At 43.8% G+C, this 11987-nt stretch overlaps 1 protein-coding gene across 1 annotated transcript; it reads right to left on the reverse strand.

Moving 5' to 3' along the window:
• Nucleotides 1-274: 274 nt before the first annotated feature.
• Nucleotides 275-11246, reverse strand: rack1 (receptor for activated C kinase 1). The gene is made up of 8 exons (XM_038795766.1): nt 11008-11246; nt 9531-9702; nt 9176-9323; nt 4938-5033; nt 2444-2554; nt 1977-2117; nt 982-1092; nt 275-421 (listed from the first exon to the last, which is right to left on the reverse strand). Exons 1-8 carry the CDS (start codon nt 11114-11116, stop codon nt 356-358), a joined length of 954 nt encoding a protein of 317 aa, XP_038651694.1. The 5' UTR covers nt 11117-11246; the 3' UTR covers nt 275-355.
• Nucleotides 11247-11987: the final 741 nt, after the last annotated feature.

The raw sequence follows: 11987 nt of genomic DNA on the forward strand, positions 1-11987 counted from the left end.
CCCATAACCCAAAAAGGATGTGAAGGGTAGGTGAATTAGCCACACTAAATTCCAAGTGTTGGATACTCGCGACCCAATCTAGTTTTAATAAAACTTCAAAATAGCATTTAGAAATCTGCAAAACCCACGCACAATTAAATACGACGATCAGTCATGGTTATTGTACACATTCAATTGGTAAAGTCACATTAAAATGCAGATAAATGTGCTTAGAGTAGTTATTCACTTAGGAAATCTGGAAGGGAAGACTTAGGTATTCAAGTTGAGATTCAGATACAGGTTGAAAACAGGTATATTTTATTTCAGATCAACTCGAACAAGTAAAGATTCTCTGTATCTTCTTGGAAGAAACACTTCATCTTGTTCCAATGGTGACCTGCCACACTCTGATGAGGTTATCAGTGTAGCCAGCAAACAATGTCTGTGGGACAAACATAAAATTGATAATTTATTGTACTAATATGGTGGGTTCTGTCAAATTGCTTTCAAGCCAGCCACCACTGAAATTCCAGATTTGCAAACTGGTAAACAAAATATGCCATAATATGTATGACTGTATAACTGTTGGAGGCACAAGACTAACGTACAAAAGCCACATAACATTTCGCAATTGCCAATGTAAAAAATTACAGTCCATTATCCCTCATATTTGCAGGACTTGTAATCACCCCCATAAGGGTCAGATGCTTTTGTGAATAAAAATAATCATCGGGATACCGGTCATATTTGAAGATAGATTTCAATTGAAGATACCTGTCAGCACGGCAGTACAGTGGTTAGCACTGCTGCCTCACGGCACTGAGGTCGCAGGTTCGATCCTGGCCCTCTGTCCGTATGGAGTTTGCACATTCGCCCATGTTTGTGTGGGTTTCTCCCCCCACAACCCAAAGATGTGCATGGTCGATGGATTGACCACGCCAAATTGGCCCTTAATTTTAAAAAATGAATTGGGTACTCTAAATTTATAATTAAAAAAGATACCTGTCCATCTGCAGACCAAGCCAGACATGTGCACTGTGGAGGTTCCGCTTTACTGCTGGTGCTAATCACTTCCTGGCGCAGTTCATCCACTATAATTTTCCCTTCCAGGTCCTGTAAGCAATTCAAATGCAAAAATAATTTACTCAAGGAAAAGCTGTAGTCCGAGATGACCATAGGCTGCTTTCTTCTTTAAGGGGGGGGGGGGGGGGGGGGGGGGGGGGGGGGGAAAGAGCTGACCGGTGGCAATTTCACCTGAGGATCGCCACACCTCAGGCAAGGAGCAAGCAGGACCTTCACGAAAAGCCCCAGCCAGTACGGGAATTGAACACACGCTGTTGGCCTTGCTCTGCATCACAATCTGCCCAGCCAACTGAGCTAAACCGGCTACTAAAAACTACCATAATACAAACCCATTCCAGGAAACATGTGCATGTTTGGATGTTTCCATTTAAAAGCAGAATGTAGTTTTAAGAAAATGCAAATTGAATTTAGGAACTGCATTCGTAAAAAATACAGGCACTCAAATCTACTCAGGTGTGCAAAAGCAACGTCATCCAATGGGCAGCTACAATTTGTTTGAGAAATGTGTTATGGAAGAGGAATTAAGAAAAACTATTGCCACTCTCAGCAGTGGAATTGCTTCTGGCTCCCAATCTAAAAGAGCACTTTGCAAAAATATTACAAGGAATCGACTGTATCCAAAAATAAGGCAAGAGCACCAACTACAGCCCCGTTTAAATAAACAGGAGGAACCAGAAAGCAAAGTAGAACAGAGCAACATGCAGCTCACGATTCACTGGCTGGACAACCAGTGATCATGGAGAAAACATGGCTTTTTGAATAAATATTTTCACCCCCCCCCCACCGGTATTGTTACATTTCAAGCGTTTGTTCTAAAATCAGTGAAGCATAAAATCTCTGCAATAAAAAGTGCTTCAATTTCCAAATGTTTGGAAGAAAGCCCCATCTCAACCCAAAAGCACAAGTGCACTTACCCAAATCTTAATGCTTGGACCAGTGGCAGCACAGAGCCAATACCTATTGGGGCTAAAGCACAAGGCATTGATGATGTCACCACCATCCAAGGTGTACAGATGTTTGCCTTCATTGAGGTCCCACAACATGGCTTGACCATCCTACACAACAGAAAAAACCCATCTTATATCGGGCAAAGTTTGACAGATAATGTAACAAATCCTGAAAAACTATTAGACACAAGAACTTTTACTGGCTTTGGTTTTAAAATACCATTGAAACCAAAAGCCATCTAAGAAGCAGTCTGAAAATATTGTGGCAACTGTACAGGTGACAGAAATCAGACTTCATGTGCATACACAGATCAATTAAAAGTCATTGATAATGCCTTTATACGCAAGGGTTGTTGGCCATTTCGTTCATTCATTCAGTGAGAAACATCTACTTTCACTGTTAATAGTAATCATGTAAAGCTACGGTGATCTACCTTGCCTCCAGAAGCACAAAGGGATCCATCGGGAGAAACGGTAACCGTGTTCAGATAGCCAGGGTGCCCAATATGATTTGTTTTCAGTTTGCAGTTGGCTAGGTTCCAAACCTGGAATAGTGATGAGTACACATTTAAACATTAGAAACACTTGGAAGATTCCATATTTAAGACCATTGCATCTCGATTTAAAAAATAAACTGAGCCACATCAAAAAGAAAGCGTAGGAGGGTTGATCAGTAAGTTTGCAAATGATAGGGTAGCACAAGTGGATAGCACTGTGTTTCACAGCGCCAGGGTCCCAGGTTCGATTCCCCGCTGGGTCACTGTCTGCGGAGTCTGCATGTTGCCCCCATGTCTGCGTGGGTTTCCTCCGGGTGCTCCGGTTTCCTCCCACAGTCCTAAGAAGTGCAGTTTAGGTGGATTTGTTTTTAAAAATAAATTTAGAGTACCCAATTCAATTTTCCAATTAAGGTGCAATTTAGCGTGTTCAATCCACCTACCTTGCACATATTTGGGTTGTGGGGGCGATACCAACGCAAACCCGGGGAGAATGTGCAAACTCCACACGGTCAGTGACCCAGAGCCAGGATCAAACCTGGGACCTCGGCACCATGAGACTGCAGTGCTACCACTGCGCCACTGTGCTGCCCTAGTTTAGGTGGATTGGCCATGCTAAATTGCCCTTAAGTGTCCGAACAGGTTAGCTGGGGTTATTGGTTTACGGGGATAGGGTGGAAGTGAGGGCGTAAGTGGGCAGGTGCAGACTCAATGGGCCGAATGGCCTCCTTCTGCACTGTATATTCTGTATGATATGAAAATTGACAGAGTGTAAAATAGTGAGGAAAGTCTCCTGGCCCCAGATCACTGTCCCTGTGGAGTTTACACATTCTCCCCGTACCTGCTTGGGTCTCACCCCCACAACCTAAAGATGTGCAGGCTAAGTGGATTGGCCATGCAAAATTGCCCCCGAATTAAAAAAAAGATATGGGCATTTGAGTAGACAGAAAGACATTTCTTTCCTTGGTGGAGGAATCAATGGCGGGGGGGGGGGGGGGCATAGATTTAAGGTAAGGGGCAGAGGGGATTTGGGGAAAAACATTCACCCAGTCATTTTTATTAAACGGTCATAGAAAAGATAAAAGGATAAAACCAAACCACCTACAGCACAAGAATCATTAAAGGATGGTGGGAGTTTGGAACTCATTTCTGAAAAGGTAGTGAAGGGAGACCCACATAATAATAATCTTTATTGTCACAAGTAGGCTTCCATTAACACTGCAATGAAGTTACCGTGAAAAGCCCCTCGTCACCACATTCCGACACCTTTTTCGGGTATAGAGGGAGAATTCAAAATGTCCAAATTACCCAACAGCAGGTCTTTTGGGACTTGAGGGGGGAAACCGGAGCACCTGGAGGAAACCCATGCAGACACGGGGAGAACGCGCAGACTCCGCACAGTGACCCAAGTCGGGAATCGAACTTGGGATCCTGGCGCTGTGAATCATAGAATTTACAGTGCAGAAGGAGGCCATTCAGCCCATCGAGTCTGCACCGGTTCTTGGAAAGAGCACCCTACCCAAGGTCAACAACTCCACCCTGTCCCCATAACTCAGTAACCCCACTCAACACTAAGGGCAATTTTGGACACTAAGGGTAATTTATCATGGCCAATCGACCTAACCTGCACATCTTTGGACCAAGCGACAGTGCTAACCACTGTGCTACCGTGCAGCCCTCATAACATTTAATAAGTATATAGATATTCGCTTGCAATGCCACGGGGTACAAAGCAGTGGACCAAGTGCTGGAAAATGAATTACAATACTTAGATGGTCATTTTTGGACCAGCGCAGACACGATTGGTCTATTCTGTGCTGTTGAAATCTATGACTAGGTATCAGCCCATCATCACAAGGGCAAGCTAGATATTAAGACAAGCCCCCATTTAGGATTGAATAAAACAGGAGTCAGTAGTAAAAATTTAATAAAGATAATGTATGCCGACCACAGAACTGAAAGGTAGTAATCCACTTCCTGCAAATAAATGGCAGGAGTATACATAAAAATAGTGAAACAGTATTTAAAAACTGTAAAAATATAGGAAGTGATAAAAATCGAAACTTAAAAAAGGGCACATGAAAAAAGGGCATGCTCTGCAAAGTACCCAATCAAATGTAAAATAATCTACTTAGTGTTCAGGGAACAAAATATTTTGTGGCAGTAATTAAGAAATAATTAGCAAAAATGAGTGGCATGCAGTGAGAAAGTCCCATCAGCGTAGGAGAAATTATACATCAAACAGCCTTGAAGATCACAGAAGAAAATCTACGGCCTCCAATAAATCACGACATCCAATTTCCTTAATTTCCCTTTGTTCACAGACCTATAATAACCATTAATCCATCTTGACAGTAGCTGAAAGATACTGCCTGCATTTTCTGGTCCCACAAGCCCACCCATGAATTCTAATCTAGATCTGCCCCACTCTTACCTTAACTAGTTTGTCCCAGCCACAGGAGACTATGATGGGATTGCTGCTATTTGGTGAGAAACGAACACAAGAAACCCACTCAGTGTGGCATTCATCCTGCGAAAAGACATGGAGAAAGTGGAGTAAAATTAACAAAAGCATATTACAATTATGATTCACCATTTTCTCACTTCTTTTTCACAATTATTGCTGCCACCTCCCCAAGACATTACGGTCAATAAATTAATAGCAGACCATTCAATACCTTAAGCCTGCTCTGCCATTCAATAAAATGGCTGACAAGATCATGGCCACTCCTTCACATTTCTGCTTGCTCCCCCCCAATCCATAACCCTTGACTGGAGAGATCAAACATTTATTTAACTCAGCTTTCAATCCATATCCATAGAATCCCTACAATGCAGAAAGTGACAATTCAGCCCATTGAGTCTGCACCAACCCTCTGAAAGAGCATCCCACCCTATCCCCATAACCCTAACTAACCTGCACATCCATTGGACATTAAAGGGCAATTTAGCATGGCCAATCCACCTAACCTGCTCATTTTTCGACTGTGGAAGGAAACAGGGAGAATGTGCAAACTCCACAGAGAAGGTGTCACGCAAAGCCGGAATTGAACCGCATCTCTGGCGTGGTGGAGGCAGCTGTGCTTACCACTGTGAATACATTCAAGGACCCAGCCCCCACTCTAAGGCACTGAATTGCAAAAATTAAGACTCAAATTCATCTGTCTTAAATGGGCAACCCCTCATTCCGAATCTGTGTCCCCTTGTTCAAGATTACCCACAAGAAGGAACATTCGCTCAGCAACTGTCCTGTCAATTCCACTCTGTTTCAATAGGACCACCATATATTTTTCTAAAGTAAGATCCAACTTTTCCTCACTAGACAACTCCCCAACACAGGAATCGACCTATGCCAGAATTCTACCCTCTCTGGCAGGAGCATCAAATAGCCTAGTCCCACACTAACCCAGACATGACTTCATGGGGTGGAGTGGGCTTTGGACAGAGTCCGCCCAGCTTCTATTTTTAGGCTGGAATACAACTGTGTGTGGGGGAAAGAAAAAAGGCATCCACCCTCTATCTTAGACAGGATTCGGCTCATCTATTGGAAGGCCACTTCAGATGGAGGGTGCCCTCCTCCCATGAAGACCCCCCTCCTCCCCAAACAGCTAGACCACCTCGCTGGCAACCCCAAGGGCATCTCCTATCCTCCTCGGGATCCCCAGTACTTACCAGGACTTGCATCTCAGGCATGGAACTGTTGCACCTCTTCCTGCCACTGCTGTGTGTGGATGGGCTGGAGAGCTGTCAGCCAATCCGATTGTCTAAGCTCCCCAAGGCAGGACTTCAGTCCAGATGAGGACAGAAGTCTTGCCTGCTGTGGCTCAGTGGGTTAGCCCAGTTGCCTCACAGCACCACGGTCCCAGGTTCGATTCCCCACTGGGTCACTATCTGTACGCGAGTTTCCTCCCACAGTCCAAAGACGTGCAGGTTAGGTGGATTGGCCATGATAAATTGCCATTAGTGTCCAAAAAGGTTAGATGGGGTTATTGGGTTCCAGGGATAGGGTGGAAGTGAGGGCTTAAGTGGGTCGGTGCAGACTCGATGGGCCAAATAGCCTCCTTCTGCACGGTATGTTCTATGTTCGCGTGGGTTTCGCCCCCACAAACCAAAGATGTGCAGGGTAGGGGAATTGGTCACTCTAAATTGCCCCTTAATTGGAAATAATGAATTGGGTACTCTAAATTTCTCGCCTGCTGTCAATCAATGTTCACTTTAAGTGTAAAATGACAGCGAGCCTGTCGGCACCGGCGGAGATGCATTCCCTGTCAAATCTCGCGATGCCAACACAAATGCCAGCCATCCTGAAAATTCAGGCACTAGTAAATCTTCCTTGAACTTTTTCCAATGCAATTATGTCCCTCATCGATTAAGGGGACCAAAATTGCGCACAGAACTCAAGGCATAGTCTCACCAACACACTCTTCAACTGTAGCAACATTTCCTTACTTTTATATTCCATCCCCCGTCCAATAAAGGCATATATTTCCTTTGCATTCCTAATTATCCCATAGATTTCATAGAATTTACAGTGCAGAAGGAGGCCATTCGGCCCATCGAGTCTGCACAGGCTCTTGGAATGAGCACCCTACCCAAGCACATATCTCCACCCTATGCCCATAACCCAGTAACCCCACCTAACACTAAGGGCAATTTGGACCCGGAGGGCAATTTAGCCTGGCCAATTCACCTAACCTGCACATCTTTGGACTGTGGGAGGAAACCGGAGCACCCGGAGGAAACCCACGCACACACGGGGAGAACGTGCAGACTCCACACAGACAGTGACCCAAGCCGGGATTCGAACCTGGGACCCTGGAGCTGTGAAGCATTTGTGCTAACCACTATGCTACCATGCTGCCCAGGGTCAGCATGGGTTTCACCCTCACAACCCAAAGATGTGCTGGGTAGGTAGATTGGCCCCGCTAAGTTGCCCCATACGCTAAATTGCCCCTTAATTGGAAAAAATATATAATCGGGCACTCAATTTTTAAAAAAGCATTCCTAATTACTTGTTTCTGCTTTCCTATTCTTCCCACCATAATAGAAAACCTCACATTTTCTACTCAATCCCTTTGCAGACTCGGTGCTGTCTTCACTACTTACTGCTACTTATCTTTGCATCATCAGCAAACTAGGCTTCAATATACTTGGTCTTTTCATCCAAATAATTAATCAGATGAGGCACTTTCATTGGATGTGGTCATCACTGACTTATTGCCCACCCCTAATTATCCTTGAACTGAGTGACTTACTAGACTATTTAAGTGTCAACCACACTGCTGTGGATCTGGAGTTACATGAAGGCCAAACCAGTCAAGGACAGCAGATTTATTTCCCTGAAGGACAAGAACCCACTTGGTTCACTAAACGAGAATGATTTCATGGTCATCAGGGGTTTTAATTTAAGAAATGTCACTATATATCAGGGTGGGATTTGAACCCAGTTCAGCATTTTCCAGGATTCTGGTCCAGTGACAATACCACTACCCCGTCACCTCCTTTTGACTAGTTACAGCCGGTAATATCCCATTTATCCTAATACTGTTTCTGTTAGCCATTCTTGTGTTAATATAACGCTCCCAATGCAAATATAGTTTAAAATATCAACCACATCCTAACCAGCAACTGGTTCTTCTCTTTTGTCATCTTAAAACCACGGCCTCATTAACAGGATAAAGTTCCAATGGTACGAGGTCTTGGAGGGACATATCTTGTATCTCATCACGTTTCCCAACTTTTGGCTGTCTGAAATGAATAAGGCAACCCAACAGATACTAACTACTCTGTCATGCTCAACATCAGTGCTGTTATGTAATCTTCCAAATCCCCCCCCCCCCCCCCATACTAGCCATATGTTTTGTTTCATTGAATTATCAGGCTAGAGAGATTGGACAACTTGAAATAACTTTCATTAAACACAGCACCTACAACAATAAATAAATACACTATGTGCATAATATTTTCTCTTTTTAAATTAAAAGTTAGAGTACCCAATTCATTTTTTCCAATTAAGGGGCAATTTAGCACAGCCAATCCACCTACCCAGCACACCTTTTGGCTTGTGGGGGCGAAACCCACACAAACACGGGGAGAATGTGCAAACTCCACACGGACAGTGACCCAGAGCCAAGATTGAACCTGGGACCTCGGCGCCATGAGGCAGCAGGGCTAACCCACTGCGCCACCGTGCTGTGCATTGGGTGCATAATTTGACTCAAATATTAAATGTAATGTGGCTGACTACAATATTATTTGCAACAATATTTATTTACATTTTTTGTGTGCACATGATTTGACATTGTGCCAATATATTGTGAATCCTATGAGTTCCATCTCAGAATTCTCTCCAAACAGAAGATAAAATAATTGCACTGGTGTGCTCTTTCAATTCAGGTGGGCAAAATAAGCATGAGAAGGATCAGACCTACCATTAGGCTTAGTTAACTCCTCGATTAACTCCTTTTCCATCACAAGACTAGGAATGTATTTAAATACACGGAAACTCCAATGTAGGTTCTTTAAATTGACATCTAAGATACATCTAAAAAGGGCTTCTTTTTAGTGGGATTATTAGCCGTTTTGTGAGTTTGCCACGTAAATGTCAAATTCTGTGATACGGCAAAATAATCACTTTCATACATAGTACAGTAGTCATGCTATGAAAGTTACCTGGATTGTGTATTTGCAAACTCCCAGGGTGTTCCACAATTTGACAGTCTTGTCACGCGAACCAGATACAATTTGGCGATTATCTGCTGAAAAGGCAACACTCAGTACATCCTTGGTGTGACCAACAAATCGACGGGTAGTTGAACCTCTAAAGAGTAAGAAAAGGTGTCCTCCCATTAATCAATCCAAAAAGTTGTGAAAAAATATTCACTAATTATTTCATGGTTCAACTACCTCATTAATGTCTCTGGACCAAAATCCTAAAATTACTAACATTTAAAGTGCACCCGGAAGAGACAAACCTGCTTTTACTTATAAATAATATCTTAAAGTACCGAACTAACTATGCCCTTACGTTGTCAAATCCCAAAGTCGGAGAGTTCCATCCCAGGAGCCAGAAAGAGCAAACTGACCATCAGAAGAAATGACTACATCACTAATAAAGTGAGAGTGGCCACAGAGGGAACGCTGGGGGACACCATAGCTGGTCTCATCCCTAGTCAGCTTCCACATAATGATAGTTTTATCTGAAAACAGAATAAAGAGACATCACCATGTTATTTATCAGGAATGACAACATAATATTTTTGTAACTTTCATTCATTAAAAGGATCTCATTTTCCATCCAAAAGCTATCTAATGAAGGAACAGACATATCAACGTTCAATGATGCTCCGTGATAACCATTCCTGGAAAAGGGCCTTGGGAGATTTTGTTACATTAACGTGGATGAGGAAATGCAACTTACAAAAGCAAAACACCTTGGAAGCCAAAAGTCAAGTAACAGAAAATACTGGGAGTACTCAGCAGGCCTCAGAGAATAATAAGTTTAATGTGTCAGATCAATGACCTTTTATTGGTACATTGACTTCTTGCAAGCTGTGCCCAGCATACCCTCTAATTCTATCTTTTACTCTCATTTTATGCTTGTAAAACTTCATTCGAACTTTTTTAAACTCTCTAACAATATTCTATGGACCAACTTGTATTAAGTTGATCTGTTCTCTACACCTTGCTATAACTGTAACATTATATTCTGCAGCCTCTCCTTCCTTCCCTATGTACTGTATGCATTGTTTGTACAGCATGCAAGAAACAATACTTTTCACTGTACATGAATAAATGTGACAATAAGAAATCAAATCATGATATGAAACGTTAACCCAGTTTCCCCATAAATGCAAGGTTCTTGCCCATCCAACGAGTGGGATAGACAAACGGTTTCTTTGGAAAGATCTGAAAGTAAAACGGTAAATGGTCTGCTATCACCACAGATTCTACTGGAGTGCTTCCATCCAAAGCGGTTTACGACTTCCAGCAACTGTTGATTTTTTGCCCATATAGTTTGCTTTTAACACAAAAATAGCGGCGCGCTTTAAATTAGTTAACGCGTTTGTGAAACCGGTTGCAAAACTAATTGCAAAGTAAAATCTTTGCATTTCCTGTAAGCACTTTGGGAGAATGGAGAGCTTGCCGGTGTTAATTAATCCCCAGTTACTTAACTCTGTGACAAAAGCATTTTCAGTTTTGATCACTCGAATGCATACACACGGCCCCGTCTTGCTACACTTTACAATTCACGGTTGTTGACAGGGAGCCAGGCCTCTCCCTTACCCAACTTGTAATCGGCGGATGTAGGATAACCGTGGACGTGTAACTCGCAATCTGCCCTGGCCGCATACAGCCACCAACTGGTAAACTCAAACAAAATGCGACTGAGAGGGGAACGCAGTAGGAGTAAAATACATCGCCGGGGAAAGGCTGCCCAGAGTGGCAAGCGCGGCGGGCTGGGTCCACTCGTCTCCCACCCCCACTCCCCCACTCGCGGGTACCTCGGGACGCGGACAGAATCATGTCGGGAAACTGCGGGGTCGTGGCGATCTGTGTCACCCAGCCGTTGTGGCCTTTCAGGGTGCCCCGAAGGGTCATCTGTTCCGTCATTTTGAGTAGAGATGTGGCGTCCTGAGGTCGGATGGAGCTGGATAGCGGCGGAAGGCTCGGCCTCAGCTAGGCGCGCTTCTCCAGGCCGCAGAGAAAGAGGAAGCGCCCCGGTCACACACGGATATGACGTCTCAGGCGCGGGGGACGTTGGGTGATGTTCCAAGATGGCGCGGTCGCTATGGTGATCGCTGAGAGCTGATGGTTTGTGCAGTGCAGGATGGAGCAGCGCATAATTTCAAAATCCAGTTACAGCACATGTTTGTGACAGGTGCATGAAGCTGACTGAAAGCAACCGGAACAACATGCAGAGGTGCGGGGAAAGGCCGGGGAGTGGCACTGAGTTAAGATGCTCGTTTGGTGAGCCGGTGCAGACACGATGGGCCAAATGACCACCTTCTGCGTCGTTACAATTCTGAGATGGGGCTATCATACTGATGACCGAACAAGCAGGAGACTGGAGCATTAAAAAATAACATTGATGCCCACAAAATATTTTGATGTAATCGAACTCAATCAAAAATTATAACATAACAGTTAATTTCGTTCCTAAAGAACCTTGCGATATTTTTCTGTGTTGAAAGGTGCTGTACAAAAACAGAGGGGACAAAACGCAAATTATACCTGACAATGCCTGTGATCATGATTAACCTACACCCTTCAACTTTCATTGCTGTACACCAACCTACGCAAGGATTCAGAGCAGGGGGAATCCGAGAAAAAGACAGAAAGGAGAATAAGAAAAGTGATAGGCAGTGTAATCAAGGGCCTGTATCAGATAATGACTTTGCAAAAAGTAGTAGGGACGGGACAAGGTACATTAAAAGGACTAGCCTTAAAGTTTTGTACCTGAATGCAGGGAGCATTCAAAATA

Source organism: Scyliorhinus canicula, chromosome 4 (genome assembly GCF_902713615.1).
Source record: "Scyliorhinus canicula chromosome 4, sScyCan1.1, whole genome shotgun sequence".
Lineage (NCBI taxonomy): Eukaryota > Metazoa > Chordata > Chondrichthyes > Carcharhiniformes > Scyliorhinidae > Scyliorhinus > Scyliorhinus canicula.

What these genes read in the sequence shown, in the direction of transcription:
- rack1 (XM_038795766.1), bottom strand. Translation starts at nt 11,116, where the DNA reads ATGACGGAACAGATGACCCTTCGGGGCACCCTGAAAGGCCACAACGGC. An exon ending in CGACTTTGGGATTTGACAAC is followed by an intron (nt 9,324 to 9,530) that starts GTAAGGGCATAG and finishes CTTACTCTTTAG; the next exon opens with AGGTTCAACTACCCGTCGAT. An exon ending in TTTGCAAATACACAATCCAG is followed by an intron (nt 5,034 to 9,175) that starts GTAACTTTCATA and finishes GTCTTTTCGCAG; the next exon opens with GATGAATGCCACACTGAGTG.